Source organism: Oncorhynchus kisutch, linkage group LG25 (genome assembly GCF_002021735.2).
Source record: "Oncorhynchus kisutch isolate 150728-3 linkage group LG25, Okis_V2, whole genome shotgun sequence".
In the NCBI taxonomy this organism is placed as follows: Eukaryota; Metazoa; Chordata; class Actinopteri; order Salmoniformes; family Salmonidae; genus Oncorhynchus; species Oncorhynchus kisutch.
In genome coordinates, this window is record NC_034198.2 from 26323127 (window position 1) to 26342342 (window position 19216).

Sequence of the window (19216 nt, forward strand, 5' to 3'; positions counted from 1 at the left end):
TGGATTGGATACACCACATGCTGGGGGCACTACAGGCTGAGGATAGGCTGGAGGAGGAGCCTGGGGCAGAGGCTGGATTGGAGGAAACTAGATTGGAGGAGTGAGGTGGCAGAGGCAGAGGTAATTGATAGGTGGAAGGCTGCGGCTACAGCCCCAGAATGGTGGCCCACTGCTGGTTGTTCCGGTAGTGCCTGCGGTTGATCAGGTGTAGCTAGTGCAAACACTGGGAGGTGTGTTGGTGTGAAGTAGTGTTTTGGACTGGAATATTATTATACGGATGTTGCAAATTACATTGTTATTGTCGAGAAACAGATGTCTGTCGGTCTTTAATATTAATGTCTGTAAGAGTGTCTGTAAGAGCAATACCCACTCGGCACATCTCGTCATTTCAATGAGGGTAACTTGGTAATATTTGGTTGTGACGTTGATCAATAAGATTACAACCTATTGTCACCCACTCAAAAAGACAGACAAAAGTTAGTTGAATTTATAATGTGTCATCACTATGCTTTTAACCATCTAAAAGCACAACCAAATTCCAATGGAAAAACAATGTCTGATTTTTGGTTGTTGTCACCTATCGCAAATGTCTATCACTGCGCACTCAACCATTTAAAAGCACAGACAAGTTCAAACAGGAATACAAACAGTCAGATATTTTGTTTATTTATACCACAGATTAATATGTTATCACTGTCCTTCATCTAATAGCAGAACCAAATGACCTGGTTTTCAGTTGAGATAACATTAAAAGTACATGATGCAAGTGATCAACGCCGTTCAAGATTCTGGAATTGTGAAGATCTCAACAGAACTGCAACAACCTATGCACGCTTCATATGATTACATAAGAAGAAATGTATAGTTACACTAACCTATTCACTGTATTACAAAGGTCATGTTGAATTGTGTTTGGTTGACAGCATAACCAAATATCAACATTTAAAGGAGATGTATCTACTGCTTGTAAAGTTCCATCTGAGCCACTGACTTAATCCCATTCTTTAATTTAGATTTTTGCTTGAGTTGAAGTCATGAATCCAACATATACAGTGGCAAGAAAAAGTATGTGAACCCTTTGGAATTACCTGGATTTCTGCATAAATTGGTCAGCAAATTTGATCTGATCTTCATCTAAATCACAACAACAGACAAACATAGTGTGCTTAAACTAATAACACACAAATTATTGTATTTTTATTGTCTATATTGAATACATAATTTAAAAATTGGCAGTGTAGGTTGGAAAAAGTATGTGAACCCCTAGGCTAATGACGTCTCCAAAAGCTAATTGGAGTCAGGAGTCAGCTAACCTGGAGTCCAATCAATGAGATGAGATTGGAGATGTTGGTTAGAGCTGCCTTGCCCTATAAAAAACACTCACAAAATGTGAGTTTGCTATTCACAAGAAGCATTACCTGATGTGAAAAATGCCTCAAACAAAATAGATCTCAGAAGACCTAAGATTAAGAATTGTTGACTTGCATAAAGCTGGAAAGGGTTACAAAAGTATCTCTAAAAGCCTTGATGTTCATCAGTTCACGGTAAGACAAATTGTCTATAAATGGAGAAAGTTCAGCACTGTTGCTACTCTCCCTAGGAGTGGCTGTCCTGCAAAGATGACTGCAAGAGCACTGCGCAGAATTCTCAATGAGGTTAAGAAGAATCCTAGAGTGTCAGCTAAAGACTTACAGAAATCTCTGGTACATGCTAACATCTCTGTTGATGAGTCTATGATACGGAAAACACTAAACAAGAATGGTATTCATTTGAGGACACCACTGAGAAGCCACTGCTGTCCAAAAAAAACATTGCTGCATGTCTGAAATGTACAAAAGTGCACTGCACTGTGAATGTTTACATGGTGTGTTCAATAAAGACATGAAAACATAATTATTTGTGTGTTATTAGTTTAAGCCGACTGTGTTTGTCTATTGTTGTGACCTAGATTAAGATCAGATCAAATGTATGACCAATTTATGTAGAAATCCAGGTATTTCCAAAGGGTTCACATACTTTTTCTTGCCACTGTAATGTGTTAACTTGCCAATAAGTTAATAGGCTATTTATTGTATTTCAAAAGTGATAATGAATTGCGTTTGGTTGTCAACACAACCAAATATCAACATTTAGATTTACTTGGATGGTTCCACCTGTGCTATTGACTTAGTCTGGCTTTAATTCCATTTGCTACAAATTAATAATTGAAATCTAAGTTAAAGAATATGACTAAATCAAATCAAACTTTAATTGCACTTTAATTAAAGTGTTTTTATTTAGGACTATTCTCTAACTTAGATTTTTGGTTGAGATGGAGATGTGAATCCAACATATTAATTACTAATTTGTAGACAAACTGGATTTAAAACAGACTAAGTCAGTGGCACAGATTGAACTATCCAAGACATCCTCTGGGGTAGGATATCGGTAAGAGTCCATTCAGTGATAAAGCTCTCAGCTGCTTTCCTCAGAAGAGAGGTTGGTGAGATAGGCCTTCACTGATGACGGGTGACTTGGTTTTAGGTAAGTGGACCACTATAGCTTCTTTCCAATCAGCAGGAATGATGTCCTCTTGTAGTGGTAAATTAAGAATGTCAGCCAGTGGTCTGTGCTCAGCTCATATGCAAACTCCTTATTAGTCTGCCTGGGATTTCATCTGGGCCTGCTGCCTTATGGGTTTTCACCTTCTGTAGCTTTCTGTAGACTTCCCAGGCTTGGACTGTTGGAGCAGGGCATGCTGGTAAAAAGGAGGGCAGCAGAGCTGGGTGGTAGGGACTGTGCTACTTTTGATGGTGATTTGATCATTTAATTTGCTGTACCGTGTTTATTGTCTGGTCTAAGACCCTCTTTGTGGAAGGTTGCCTCAGTTTGGGAGAGGTTGGCTAATTCCTTGATGTTCTTATGCCACTGGGCATAATGAAACGACATTCACTGTTACTTAACCCCTGTATTGATTAGCCTACATTAGGCCTTATAAATGTATTCTATAATATGAAAATGCCTCTATAATTTCCTCTTCGAGTTGTACAAAATAAATAGGCTATACTTTTTAATGAGTCACTACTATCACATTATACAGTAAACCATACATTTTCAGAATATCATTTCTATTGCCCTCCATTTATCAATAGGCATGATTTACCCATTGTAGTCATCGGAATTAGAAGGCAACATGGTTTTGATGCCTCCCAGTGGAGGATTAGAGCAAACATTTGTTGCACTTCTCATCTCTCACAAGGTAAAACTGCAATGTCCACTGGATTTTGTCTAGAAGGGATACAGATTTTGTCCAAATAGAGCAGTTTAGGAGAACTTACGCAGCAGGTTAGGAAAATTAGGTTATGGTTAGGAAAAGGGTTAGAAGGTTAGCAAAAATAAAATAAAATAAGTAAATTTTTACCATCAATTTGACCAAAGCTGTATCCCATCTAGACATGACATGTCCACTGGCACTGAAGCCCTCATACCAAGATAGTAGACTACAACAGCAACCACAATTAGTCAAGTGTGATGGAGGGGCTTGAAAGCACACAGGGCTCTTTTCTATCGCCGGTGAGAACAAACTCTCATTCCCATTTATGTTGGATATTTGTCAGGGTACTTCTATGGTTCTCTTGTTGACCTAAATATGAGAAAATATCATTACTTTTTCTATAAAAATGTCACTCGTATTATTTAATGTGTTAAAAGTCTGCATCCATTTTAAGATAAGATTGTTTAAGATCATGTTGGAGCTTTAATGTGTTCTATAATAATCAGCTGGTGATACAAAATGCCTATTCCTATTGCAATTTATTATCCAAATGATTACAAACACAAGATTTAAAAAACAACAACATTCTGTTAAAGATGGGAATACTTAATATTTTGTTAGAGCCAAACAATTGTTCATCTTGGTTCAGAGAAATATTGTATACATTCCATATGCAAACACATGTTTAAGTTTCACATGCTTGAGCAACAACTTGCTGGTGCTTAGATTGACATAAGTATTGAACCAATGGTGTAAGCAGGAATTGTAAAAACCTGGATAAGAATGAAATTAGCAACTGTATTTCAGACTACATTAAGGTGTGCCAAGGAGAGAGGACGGTGGCCATCTATGTGGCTCTGATGTGGCAAAGACACTGGGAAACTTACAGTAAATGTTTCATTATTACTTCTCCATCTTTGAAAAATCTATGTAAGCAACACACTTTCCCGCACCCTGCCTGGCCAGCGTTGAGCTGACAGTGACAGCAGCACGCATGCGCAGTATATCAACTGTTTCGGTGTCGGTGCTGAAGTTGGGCGGATGGAAGAAAAACACCGCCGATGGAGATTATACGGCAGGATGTATCTTTACTGTGCGATCTAACAAGCATCAACATAAAACACATATAAAGTAACCACTATAGACGACTGACAACCAGAATTAAAAGGGTAAGATGATGGATATTCTTATGTTAAATGTCCCACGAGCTAGCACTAGCCATGCTAGTCTCAGTAGCTAGCTGCCGCCTCTTCGCAGCACAGAACATGAGAACGTCTGATGGTGGCTAGCTAGCTATACAGAAAGTGGGTGTTATTCGTAGTTTCGTTGATGCGATAATAAGGCACTGTCGTATCTTTGTAGTGGTTTTGCACTATCATTTGGTGTTTTGCCATGCGGAATCAGGTTGTCTTTGCAGCTGACGATACCTGCAATGATTTAGCTAGCTAGCTAGTTCAGATTCTTCGAATCACAGCTGCAAGACATGCAAAACACCCAAGGATGAGCAGCAGGCAACGACCGCTATGTTGCGAATGCTTTAGGAAGTTATGACAAGCATGCATATGCTTTAACATGTATTTTAGTCTAAAATGTACGATTGTGCTACAGTTCATTAGCTAACTATTATTTCTTCATGCATTTAATTAGGCAGCGAGTCAGTTTGTGTTAATAACGAACTAGGGGTTGTCACAAGTTAACATAGCCACAAAGTCCACATTTGCTACTGGTTTATCGTAAAAATTCATGGAAACAAATATTTTATTTTTGTCTTAATATAAGGTTAGAAGTGTGGTTAAGGTTAACGGGATACTTCGGGATTTTGGCAATGATGCCTTTGTCTACTTCCCCAGTCAGATGAAATCGTGGATACAATTTTTATGTCTGTGTCCAGTATGAAGAAAGTTAAGAGGTCGTTATGCTAGCAGATAGCCATAGACCTCATCATGCGCTGATTCTTGTTAGCAATTGCGCTAGTACTAGTTAGCAGCTTCATTCAAACCGCATGCAGAGACATATAAATGGTATCCACAAGTTAATCTGACTAGGGAGGTAGATAAGTGCATCATTGGTAAGGGTTGAATCAGAATATGTAGTTACAGGAGGCGAAATTTCGTTCCATAGGAAGTGGGGGCAATTTCACAAGTGTGTGTGATTGCAGCCGTAGTTCGGGGCGTTCCTGTATCTGCAGGAACAGCCCATTGGTGCACGTGATCTTCATGCTTGTGTTACACTTGATATTATGGATTTGTCTCTGCGATTCAAATGTGGTCAAAAGGGAAATATAAATATTTTCTGTGCTTTTCATGGTCGAAGGACATTGTCTACCAGTGTCCTAGCTAGCTAGCTACCTACCTGTGTCGCCCCTGCCTTGTGTGTACCGGAGTCCTAGCTAGCTAACTAGCTACCTGCCCTCACAGTCGTTAACAGAACTGCGGGAAAAAAGTGCCGGACAGGCGGTGGCCGAAATACACTCTCTACCGGTGTGCTAGCTAGCTACCTATCCTGCCTCCCACCTGCTGTGTACTGGAGTCCTCCTAGCTAGCTAACAAACAAGTTAGCACAGTGTCCTACGCTCCCACCTACCAAACACTTGCCCTTGCCATCGTTAACAGAACTGCGGAAAGCAGTGCTTAACAGGCAAAGGACACTGTCTACCGTTGGTCTAGCTATCGTTAGCTAGCTAACTACCTATCCCGCCTGCTGTGTACTGGAGTCCTCCTAGCTAGCTAGCAAACAAGTTAGCACACAGTGTCCTACGCTCCCACCTTCCAAACACTTGCCGTCGTTCACAGAACTGTGGGAAAACAGTGCCTGACAGGTGGGGGCGAAGTACTCTTGTCTACTGGTGGCCTAGCTAGCTACCGTTGTCGCCCCCTACTCCAGGCTGTATCACATCCGGCCGTGATTGGGAGTCCCATAGGGCGGCGCACAATTGGCCCAGCGTTGTCCGGGTTTGTCTGGGGTAGGTCATCGACGTATACAATAATTTGTTCTTCACTTTCTTGCCTAGTTAAATTAAATAAAATAAACATTTAGTCTCATCTGATAATTTAGTTAAAAGACTCAGGTAAAAAAAAAATGAAATGAAATTTAGCAATATATCACATTACATCTTACCAATACATTTTAAGTAATTATGTCAAAAATATTTTTTGACATAAAATAAAAAAATAAAAAATCTGAGTGGCTGGAAGATTTTTTTCATCTACCTACCACAGTGGCTGATGGACCAAAAAGTGCATTTTAGGCCCTGCTCTGAGCCTTTACCAAAATACAAAACATGGCGGACAATTTCTCTTGCCTCGGATCTGAACTTCAATGACAGTTAACATAAAACAAAAATACGAATTTGACATTCCCGCGCCCTAATGACATTGTTGCAGAGGAGGGCTGGCTTGCTAGCTAGCTGCAGTCATTTTCAGCCATTTTCTTATAAAACAGCTCAGCAGGCGGAATGCAAATTCGCAACGCTAGCTAGCTAATGTTAGCTAGACTCGGGAGCTCATGGGGCCATAAACAGACTTCAGGAGCCAGTGGGTTAGATATGATTCCACCATGGGCAACAACAACTGACTACTAGTTTTCAGCCAAATATGTTCAACTCATAGCTAGTTTATCCAGTAACCACCACATTTAGAAGAATAGCTACAGACTGAAATGTAGCTGGCTAGCTGGCTTACACCGGCCATGCAGTAGCCAAATAGCTAGGTAATCATAGATGCCAAAAGACACATATCTTGCCTTGGGAGCTCATGGGCACACAGGCTACATTAGCCAACTGGTTAGACATGATTACACCACGGGCAACAATAACTGTCGACTAGATTGTTTTCAGGTAAATATTTTCAACTCTTCCAACTTAGTTTATCCAAAGACCACCGCATTTAGGAGGATAGCTAATTACTGAAATGTAGCTAGCTAGATTTTTACATTTACATTTTTTGTAATTTACTAGACTTCCAAGAGCAATAGGGGTTAAGTTCCTTGCTCATGGGCAAAGAATTTTTTTTCACCTAGTCTGTTTGGGGATTTGATCCAGGCAATAGCCACTAACTAATCGTGTACGCATAACCCAAATGTATCAAAGAATAGGTAAATTTGCTCATATCAAGCGACACGTACCAGACCATTTGTGGTAAGGTAAAAATAATTAGTGGGCTTGTTTTTCAGACAATGAAACTAAAATAGATTGGTAGCTAGCTGGTGAGGCTTTCATTTATTTCCCAATTAATCTGGTGATCAAGCTGAAGCACGAGCTAGCTAAACACACGGCTCTGTAAAGCATCTTTGTGATGTCACACACTCAAGAGGGCTCACCCAATGGGTTATATGTCGAGACTCAAGAAATTGGAGAAGGGTGTTATTGCGGCCCACAATTCCTGCATGTGGGCATTCCTGCATCTGCAGGAACCCTTTCTAATTCTATTGGTAAATTTTTAAGCTAACACTCCAGTACAATGGGTGGCAGTAATGCGCCATAATGTTGGGTGCCAACCTCCAATAAACCCCACAGAATAATATTTTTTAATTTTTAATTGAACCTTTATTTAACTAGGCAAGTCAGTTAAGAACAAGTTCTTATTTAAAATTACGGCCTACCCCGTCCCCGCAGGAGGCCTTTTTCCTTTTGGTAGGCCGTCCATTGTAAATAAGAATTTGTTTTTATCTGGCTTGCCTATAAATAAAAGGTTAAATATAAAATTTAAAACCCGGTCAAACCTTAACCTGGATGACACTGGGCCAATTGTGTGCCGCCCTATGGGACTCCCAATCATGGGCGGTTGTGATACAGCCTGGTATCGAACCACGGTCTGTAGTGGCGCCTCTAGCACTGAGATGAAGTGCCCAAAAACAGCTACCGCTTTAAGGATGTGAAGTTACCGTGGTAAAGAGGCTACTCAGTTCCTGTCATGCGTGTCTGTGTGTGAGATTTTGGATCTGAGTAGTAGTAGACAGCATCTCTTCACTATCATTTGAAGCAGCAAACTCAAATGAACAACAGACCTTGTGAACAAAACAATGTCAATAGCCAAGAAACACGAGGACAGTCTCACTTTGTAGACTTTTGAGTAAATGTGACTAATTTCAGGAAAATAGGCATTTGTCGCGCATCACTACTTTACAGAAGAGGCATTTGAACGTAAACAAGTATTTTATACCTATCGTTTTTGTGTTTATACTTTTTCATAACGACAATGACAAGTTTGATGTCGGACAACAATAGAATGTTCATGATGTCACTGCAACAGCTGTCTACAGACATGTCGATAGACATAGTATAAACCAGCCTTTAGTCTTGAAATCTGTTGTTTAGTACACTCCTGTACTCACTCTGTATTGCACATGGCTTCACATGTGAAGAGATGGGTGGGGCTAAGGCTTAAGAGTGTGTGAGTGATGCTGAATGGGTGTAGATAAAGAAGAGCTCTTACAGGAGAAGTTGATATGGCGAATCCCCTTAATAAGCCATTCTTATTGGGACAGGCAATGTAACATCCATAAAGTTTTTTTTAAAACATGCCCCTTACATAGGATTGTTTGATTTGACATTGCTGTTGATGTTATTTGTTTTGAGGCTGTTCTGCTCAGTGCTCCAGATCGTACAAGTTTGGAAAATGGACAATGCGAGGTTGTTGGCAAAGTCTAGAGATCTGTGATGATGAAAGATCTATAGATTTATGATGTTGTATGATACCATTGTAATCATTGACCATCAAAACATAGCCTAGATGTAGACATCACCTTTTCCGTTGATATCATGTTCATTTCAGCAGATGGTAAGGAAAATTCATTGTCCATTTATAGTGGAATAGAAAAATGGCCAGCAGAAGTTTTTGCGATGGCTCCATAACTGAAAATATTCCGAGCCCCAAACTTTGCAAGTATTCCAAGTTTCATGCTTTTATAAAAAAAGTTTTTCACACATTGCCTGGACTAGTAGGCCTAACTGCCAGCCTATCACTCATACGGTAATGTTAGCTCTAATTCAAACTGTGATTTTAACTTTTAGATTTTGCTAGTCGTTTGTTTTCAATAAAGAATTGCAGAGCACCCCAAAACCTCAGCTCTTGATCTACTCAGAATACATTGCTGAATCGGGATGGGGCAGAGGTAAGCATTGTGCTTCTTTGCCATATTTCCAGAGTCTGTCTGAACAAAGCGTTAGGGTTGTGTTGCGTGACCATTAACTCTGAGGTTATACAGAAAATGAAACTCCTACGTCCTCCCCGAAACGTATTCCCGCACTTGGGCCCCTGTGAATACAGTCTATTTGAAAGAAAATTGGTGACACCATGTTAGCCAAGAGCTAGAGGCCGTCCATGGGTTTCTCAAATTGGTATTTTGTAACTGCTCTCAAATATGACACAGGTGATATTTAGCTAATATCTGTTGATGGCATTTCTTTGCTCTAGATTGCAGGAAATGCAATTACAGGTGTTAAAAAAATGCAAAAGTCTGTGTCCCTCCGGGCTAATAACTGAGGGCCTAATTGGTGGAACTTTAAAACTGTTCTGTATGTAGCCTATGTGGCTATGCTTTAATTGAAGCATTAAATGTACTTGTGGGTCATTCTATATTAATTCAATCACTTGTTGACCACACCCCTTGAGGAGTACCTGAGGAGGTAGTGTAGCACCAGCCAGTTGAATACCAGCTAATCAATTCATGTTACTTATGTCACCCCTAAAAACGCCCTACAGTCAGTCATACTTCATGTTGCATGTGCTTTGGTTGTGTGGCCACTTAGGGTACATTTAGGTGAGCCTCAGTTTCAAGGTGAAGTGTTCATCAATTCTTGGCTTAAAGGGATAGTTTGGGATTTTGGCAATGAGTCAGGTGAAATCGTGAATACCATTTTTATGCATCTGCTTCCAGTATGAAGGAAGTTAAAAAGTAGTTTCACGAGCCAATGCTAACTAGCGTTAGCGCAGTGACTGGAAGTTGCTGCACACAGAGACATAAAAATCCACAAGTTCATCTAACTCTGGGGAAGTAGATAAAGGGCCTCATTGTCAAAATCCCAAACTATCCCTTTAGGTGGATGTGTACAGGAATAGCCATTTGAACGTTAAGCCTGTAGGCTAGGCCTAATAGGCTATATTTTAATTTGGTAGTTAGTCAGGGCCATTCTCTGGGATGTGCTCTCCATTTTCCAGATTTTAATCAATGTTCATAGTAGCCTAACTAAAGACTTACTGTAAGTCACTTTGAATTATTAGCATATTAGCATATTGACATTAGTAAATCATACCAGATGTGAAAAAAATGTCTGTCCATATTTCTAAATTGAGTTCTTAAGGGTGTGAGGGGTCACCCCTCTTTAAGCAATGAGCACACCTTCACCATTGGCTAAGCTAAATGGTTGAACTGGCTAACTAAGCGGACCCACTCAATTAGGCTAGCCACCACAACTTTAAAAAGTTGCTGTTACATCTCACTTATGGAAGATCCTCGTTGTTTAACACTGACTGACTAAGCTACCGTAAATCATTCAATTATAATGGAAGAAGGAGACGTGAGGAGACATTCAGCGATTTGATCATTGGCGACTGGTTTGAATGCGCAAACTTCGCAATAGCAAATTGGAAGATGGAAACTGTCGCTAGCCATAGACCACCACCAACTCGCTGTATAGAAAGCAATGATGTGATCCTCTGTTAGGACTGTGGAGAGTTCGTGGGGATGTGAATCCTCTGTTAGGACTGCGGAGAGGTCCTGGGGATGGAAATCCTCTGTTGGGACTGCGGAGAGGTCCTGGGGATGTGAATCCTCTGTTAGGACTGCGGAGAGGTCCTGGGGATGGGAATCCTCTGTTGGGACTGCGGAGAGGTCCTGGGGATGGGAATCCTCTGTTGGGACTGCGGAGAGGTCCTGGGGATGTGAATCCTCTGTTAGGACTGCGGATGTGTAGCAGCTTGTTTCTGTATTGTAATTTTTAGCAGAGCCTTTACTTCGGCTACCATTTAGGGTTTTATCTTCCTTTTTTAAAAGAAGTGGGGCAGTCCCACACTTCACGTAGGTCTATTTTTTGTTTATTGAATATTAAAGAAGTAGAGAGGAAGGCTAGAGGAGAGGGTTGCTAAAGTTAAGTTCCTCGGGGTACACATCACAGACAAACTGAATCGGTCCACTCACACAGACAGTGTGTGAAGACGCCTCTTCAACTGCAGGAGGCTGAAGAAATTTGGCTTGTCACCTAAATACCTGACAAACTTTTACAGATGCACAATCGAGAGCATCCTGTTGGGTTGTATCACAGCCTAGTGCGGCAACTGCATCGCCCTCAACCGCAAGTTTCTCCAGAGGGTGGTGCGGTCTGCACAACGCATCACCAGGGGCAAACTACCTGCCCTCCATGACACCTACAGCACCCGATGTCACAGGAATGACAAAAAGATAATCAAGGACATCAACCACCTGAGCCACAGCCTGTTCACACCGCTATCATCCAGAAGGCGAGGTCAGTACAGGGGCATCAAAGCTGGGACCGAGAGACTGAAAAACAGCTTCTCTCTCAAGGCCATCAGACTGCTAAACAGCAATCACTAACTCAGAGAGGCTGCTGCCTACTTTGAGACCCAATCAGTGGCCACTTTAATAAATGGATCACTAGTCACTTCATACAATGCACTCTAAATAATGCCACTTTAATCATGTTTACATGTCTTACATTACTCATATCACGTGTATATACTGTATTTTATACCATCTCTGCACCTTGCCTATGCCGCTCGGTCATCACTCATCCATACACTTACATGTACATACTCTCATTCACCCATTTTGATTTGTGTGTATTAAGTAGTTGTTGGGGAATTGTTAGATTACTTGTTAGATATTACTGCACTGTCGGAACTAGAAGCACAAGCATTTCGCTACACTCGCATTAACATCTGCTAACCATGTATATGTGACAAATAAGATTTGATTTGATTTTAAACCCATGCTGCTGTGGTATAGGCTATGTAATCTCGAGGCAGCGGCCCAGACCACTAAACTTCCCTAGGCTACTAGGCACTGTTTCCTGACCAAGCTAATTTTGACTTGTGGGTATATGTAATGATGTCTTTATTGTGAACCTCCTGAGCCTCTGACACAGATCTCGGCTAGGCAGGGTACTGTACAGTGGCCCTCCCCAGGCCATGTTAGAAACCAGATGAGGAAGTGTCTCTGTTTGTAGTTGTCAAGGAGATGACAATCTAGACCTCTGCAGTCATGTGCTTGCAGTAGTTTTGCAGTCGTACATACTGTAGGCCCATGCTATAGCTAGCCTAAAGGCCTAAAACTGTAGAACACAAACTCACATGTGATATACTGTCCATAAGTCACTTTTGAACACTGTTGGGATATATCCTACATTATGCACAGTGGTAAGAGACAGACTTTGATTTTTGGTGGACTTTACTATTTTGTTTTATATAATAGGCTGCTCCAAATCACCAAAAAGGAGGTGAAAAGTAAGCCTAATTTAGGGGCGTCAAACTACACCCCTGCTTTAGTGGCACAAGATCAAAGGTTAATATAAACCCACTGTCCGTCTGTACAATATTACAATGCACTGTATTTCTCTTTTGTGTTTTTCAGATGGTATATTGTTGCTCCCCTTGTGATCAACACTGCAAATGATCCACCCACTGAGTCCCTGAACTCTGCTGAGACCCAGGCAGAAACCGCTGTCCTCCTTATCCCTCACTTCCTGGCCCTCCGTCAGGGATGGTGAGAACGACAATACTACCCTGTAGACACACCCTAGTGCTTTACTTCTGAACCCACCCAAGTTCAACCAACCACTTACCTCAACGCCATGATTCACCTGCCTGGTCTGTCTGTGGAAGCAACTGACTAATTTTTATGGTAGGTTACTTAGGACAGATGTCCAATACCTTATAGTAGTGTATGTGACTGTTAAGTTTTATCCGTACATCATTGAAAGAAATTCAGTATCTTACGACCGTAAAACTTAAATTAATAGCCCAGGCGTTTTATTTGCTTAGATCACTGAACACAACAGGCGCTTGCTTATTAGAGACGGCCTTCTACAGTGCATTCAGAAACTATTGATACCCCTTGACTTATTCCACATTTCGTTGTGTTACAGCCTGAATTCAAAATGGATTAAATATAATTGTTTTCTTACCCATCTATACACAATACTCCATAATGACAAAGTGAAAACATGTTTTTAGAAATTGTAACAACTGTATTGAAATACAGAAATATGTAATTTACATAAGTATTCACACCCCTGAGTCAATACTTTGTAGAAGCAGCGATTACAGCTGTGAGTCTTTCTGGGTAAGTCTGAAAGAGGTTTCCATACCTGGATTGTGCAACATTTGCCCATTATCCTTTTAAAAATTCATCAAGCTCTGTCAAATCATTGCTTGACAACCATTTTCAGATCTTGCCATTAATTTTCAAGTAGAGTTCAGACAAATCTGTAACTCGGCAGCTACAGAACATTAACTGGTAGTCATTCAAAAATCATGTTAAACACTTATTGCACACAGAGTGAGTCCATGCAATTTATTATGCGACTTGTTAAGCACACATTTATTCCTGGACTTATTTAAACTTGCCATAACAAAGGAGTTGAATACTTACTTGACTCAAGACATTTCAGCATTTCATTTAAAACAATTAATTTGTAAGAATTTCGAAAAACATAATTCTACTTTGACATTATGGGGTGTTGGGTGTAGGCCAGTGACAAAGAAATCTACATTTAATCCATTTTAAATTCAGGCTGTAACACAACAAAATGTGGAAAACGTCTAGGGCTGTGAATACTTTCTGAAGGCACTGTATTTGAGCCAGGTGTCTCTTTCCTTAATGCACACAGCGTTTGCTAATTTGCATAGTTCATTGTTTCTAATTTGCGTATTTCATTGTTTAATTCCAGCATTCACTTCCAGCATTTTAATACATTTCCTCATTTCCTGCACTCATGTGTTATCATTTACACACGGTGTCACGTTTCTTTTGTCTTAGTCTGTCTCTAAAAAAATATATAAGCAACTTTTCCTTGACAGAATAATTATTCACCACTTTGACTAGAGGTCGATCGGTAGGTTTCTAGGGGTCTACTCCCCACCATTTCCACCATTATTCCACCAACTCCATGGGCCTTTTCTACAGTAATACATGTGAACCTCGTAAACAATTAATTTAGACCATGAGTTTATTTGAAACCTGCGTTAATTTGCTGAAATGTGTACCGTTGCCAGGCTATTTATAGGGACAGGTGGCAATTTCAGACGAGGCGTTTAATACCTTTTTTGCACTATTGGTTAGAGCCTGTAAGTAAGCATTTCACTGTAAGGTCTACACCTGATGTATTCGGTGCACGTGACAAATAAACTTTGATTTGATTTAAGTTTTCCAGTATTTGAATTCTCTGAATTCTCTTCAGCTGTATGCATCAGACAGACATAGACTAATTTATTCTGACAGTCACAACATAAATGTAGTAGATCTAATTTTTTTGTCATGCACTACCAGTCTTGGTATTACCAGTCTTGGTACTACCAGTCTTGGTAGTGCATGACATCTCTCTGGGTGGAGACTGGAGAGTGGCAGCGGAGGAGGATCCTCTTGTGCAGTGGGCCGTAACCCTTGCTCTGCATCACTGGCTGCTGCTTTAGAACGGCTAGGACCATGAGCTGTTAGTAATTGAATAAATTAGCCTTACATTTAAAGAGAGTCATATTTGCCATTGAACAAAATTATGTGTTTCACAGCAAGATCAAAGGACAGTACATTTCCCAAATGGCTAATAGAATAACATTTCTCCTCACTGCAGTTCGACAATAAAATTAAAATAAGAAATTAATCCTAGCCAAAATGATGGAGATGCAGAATGAAAATTAGGTTCTTTGGCTAAGCCTATATTTGTCTTTCCACATGGAGGGAACCTTTATTTGCATTTCTTTTCAGTGGCTTGGATGTGTCCCCAGCTAGAACAAAGGTGTTTGTCACTGTATTTTGCATCAATGTGCATGTTTTCCACCGGTGGAAGGTGAATAACCGATGGCTGCTCAAGTGGCCAACTCAGGATTTGCATGTTTGGTTTATTGGTCCATATATGATCCTTATCATGGATGTCAAAGTGAAGGCCACAGAGAGAGACATTCTCACTGTTCATTGTTAGTGTCCATAAATACGGAGCAAAAGTTGAATGATGACTTTGCAGGTAAGACGATCCTTTATTTAATAGTTTTGGGATTCAAGAGCAAAGTTTAAAAGTAGTGAAATGAAGTCGAATCACAGGAGAGATCAAATGAGAGCAGAGAAGACATTTCTTTTTTAAGGTTAGCCAACATGTACCATCTACAGTACTTGCGGGCCGTGTTCCACACCAGGATTGTGCAGAATGGTATTTATTAACCTGTCATAATTATTATAATTATATTAATAATGATCTGTTCTTTGGGATTGATTGAAACAAGCATTATTGTACCATTCATTACCAGGATGTTAATAATCGTGGTGATAGTAACCATTCTCTGAAATAATTACCAGAAAGAATCCAATGTTAGTACATATTTTAAAAATTGCGCCTCTTATTTCCTAGGGATGTTCCCAGTACGCAATTTTTTTGTTTTTTGGGGGGTAGATAGATTGTAGCTCCCATCAATGTAATTGTCCTCATTTCCAATCCCCCATATAATTTTGGGGTAAAATAAAAAATATATACTGTATCAGTCAAAAGTTTGGACACCTACTCATTCAAGGGTTTTTCTTTATCTTTACTATTTTCTACATTGTAGAATAATGGTGAACACATAAACGATGAAATAACGCAATCATGTAGTAACCAACCAAATGTTAAACAAATCAAAGTAGCCACCCTTTGCCTTGATGACAGCTTTGCACACTCTTGGCATTCTCTCAACCAGCTTCACCTGGATTGCTTTTCCTCACTCTCAAGTCCAACTCATCCCAAACCATCTCAATTGGGTTGAGGTCAGGTGATTGAGGAGGCCAGGTCATCTGATGCAGCACTTCATCACTCTCCTTCTTGATCAAATAGCCCTTACACAGCCTGGAGGTGTGTTTTGGGTCATTGTCCTTTTGAAAAACAAATGATAGTCACACTAAGCGCAAACCTGGTGGTATGGCGTATCTCTGCAGAATGCTGTGGTTGCCATGCTGGTTAAGTGTGCCTTAAATTCTAAATAAATCACTGACAGTGTCACCAGCAAAGCACCATCACAGCCCCTCCTCCATGCTTCACGGTGGGAACCACACATGCGGAGATCGTCCGTTCACCTACTCTGCGTCTCACAAAGACACGGCGGTTGGAACCCAAAATCTCAAATTTGAACTCATCAGACCAAAGGTCAGATTTCCACCGGTTTAATGTCCATTGCTTGTGTTTCTTGGCCCAAGGTAGTCTCTTCTTGTTATTGGTGTCCTTTAGTAGTGGTTTCTTTGCAGCAGTTCAAGCATGAAGGCCTGATTGACACAGTCTCCTCTGAACAGTTGATGTTGAGATGTCTGTTACTTGAACTCAGTGAAGCATTTATTTGGGCTGCAATTTATGAGTCTGGTAACTCTAATGAACTTATCCTCTGCAGCAAAGGTAACTCTGGGTCTTCCTTTCCTGTGTCGGTTCTCATGAGAGCCAGTTTCATCATAGCACTTAATGGTTTTTGCGACTGCACTTGAAGAAACTTTAAAAGTTCTTGACATTTTCCGCATTGACTGACCTTCATGCTTTAAAGTAATGATGGATTGCTGTTTTCTTTTGCTTATTTGATATTTTCTTGTCAAAGTATGGACTTGGTATTATACCAAATAGGGCTATCTTCTATATACCACCCCTACCTTGTCACTACACAACTGATTGGCTCAAACTCGTTAAGAAGGAAATACATTTCACAAATACATTTTTAACAAGGCACACCTGTTAATTGAAATGCATTCCAGGTGACTACCTCATGAAGCTGGTTGAGAGAATGCAAAGCTGTCATCAAGGCAACATCAAGGCAACGGATGGCTACTTTAAAGAATCTCAAATATAAAATACATTTAGCTTTGTTTAACACTTTTTTTTGGTTACTACATTTTTATTTTTGTATTTATTTTACCTTTTATTTAACTAGGCAAGTCAGTTAAGAACAAATTCTTATTTTTAATGATGGCCTAGTAACAGTGGGTTAACTGCCTTGTTCAGGGGCAGAACGACAGATTTTTACCTTGTCAGCTCGGGGATTTGATCTTGCAACCTTTCGGTTACTAGTCAAATGCTACTAAGCTACCTGCCGCCCCTATGATTCCATATGTGTTATTTCATAGTTTTGATGTCTTCTCTATTATTCTACAATGTAAAAAATAAAGAAAAACCGTTTAATGAGTGTCCAAACTTTTGACTGCTACTGTACATACATATGCATACGTGTATTATATATACACTACTGTTCAAAAGTTTTAGGTCACTTAGAAATTTCCTAGCTTTTGAAAGAAAAGCATATTTTTTTGTCCATTAAAATAACATCAAATTGGTCAGAAATACAGTGTAGACTTTGTTAATGTTGTAAATGACTATCTGTAAACGGCTGATTTTATTTTTAATGGAATATCTACAGAGGCCCATTTATCAGCAACCATCACTCCTTTGTTCCAATGGCACATTGTGTTAGCTAATCCAAGTTTGTTTTAAAAGGCTAATTGATCATTAGAAAACCCTTTTGCAAATATGTCAGCACAGCTGAAAACTGTTGTTCTGATTAAAGATCAATAAAACTGGCCTACTTTGGACTAGTTGAGTATCTGAAGCATCAGCATTTGTGGGTTTGATTACAGGCTCAAAATGGCCAGAAACAAGAAATGTTCTTCTGAAACTCATCAGTCTATTCTTGTTCTGAGAAATAGCCAAGAATGTGAAGATCTGGTTTAATGCTGGGTACTACTCCCTTCACAGAATAGAAAGAGGAGTGGGAGGCCCTCGGTGTACAACTGAGCAAGATGACAAGTACATTAGAGTGTCTAGTTTGAGAAACAGACGCCTCACAAGTCCTCAACTGGCAGCTTCATTAAATAGTACCCGCAAAACACCAGTCTCGACGTCAACAGTGAAGAGGTGACTCCAGGATGCTGGCCTTCTAGGCAGAGTTGCAAAGAAAAAGCCTTATCTCAGACTGGCCAATAAAAATAAAAGATTAAGATGGGCAAAAGAACACAGACACTGGACAGAAGAACTCTGCCTAGAAGGCCAGCATCCCAGCATCTGTACAGTTTCCTTTGTTAAAATGGACTCTCTTGACCTAAATTGCTTTTGTTTAGAGATGAGTCCTGAATTGCATGACCTCTAAAGGCACATTTAAAAGTGTCCCGTACAGTAAGGGGATCTGCTGTACCTATGTTATGTCGGAAAAAGTCAGTTATAAATTATTCTGTCCAAGTTAAAAACAAGTTATCGTCCAAAAGGCTTTGATTAAATTTCCAATATCCTCGCCCCCACGTGGAAATGCTGTAAGAGTAATGTATATGCCAATTATCTGATTGTCCGACCACATTCTGTCCCCTATCAACACTTTTTAAACTTTTGGTGCCAGAGAGAATGACATAAGAAAGTAGTCAAGTCGACTAGCTTGATTGAGCCTCCACCATGTATATCTTACTAGGTCGGGATATTTAAGCCTTCATATGTCCACTTGTTCCAATATATCCATGACATTCGGGATTTCCTTAAGTGGATGAAGGTGATATCCTTTACGGTCCATAGAGGTATTTAAAACTGTATTATAATCTCCCACCATAATAATAGTCTTGTATTGCTTGTAGGGTTGATCAATTATTATATATATTTTCAAAGAAGCGTGGATCATCATTATTTGAACCGTATAGGTTAATGAGCCAAATCTGTTTATGGTCCAATAACATATTTAAAATCTACCTTGTTTGGACAATTTGCACATTCTGATCAAAATGACTGTTAATTAATATCCTCACCCCTTT

At 40.0% G+C, this 19216-nt stretch overlaps 1 protein-coding gene across 1 annotated transcript in view; it reads left to right on the forward strand.

The window, feature by feature from the left end:
• The first annotated feature begins 4225 nt into the window (after positions 1 to 4225).
• rgs17 (regulator of G protein signaling 17) overlaps positions 4226 to 19216 on the forward strand; it is a 41349-nt gene continuing 26358 nt past the window's right edge. Inside the window, exons 1-2 of the mRNA XM_020461143.2 lie at positions 4226 to 4422; positions 12839 to 13108. Coding sequence (XP_020316732.1) covers positions 13106 to 13108 — 3 coding nt within the window. The 5' untranslated portion in view covers positions 4226 to 4422; positions 12839 to 13105. The remainder of the gene's footprint in view (positions 4423 to 12838; positions 13109 to 19216) is intronic.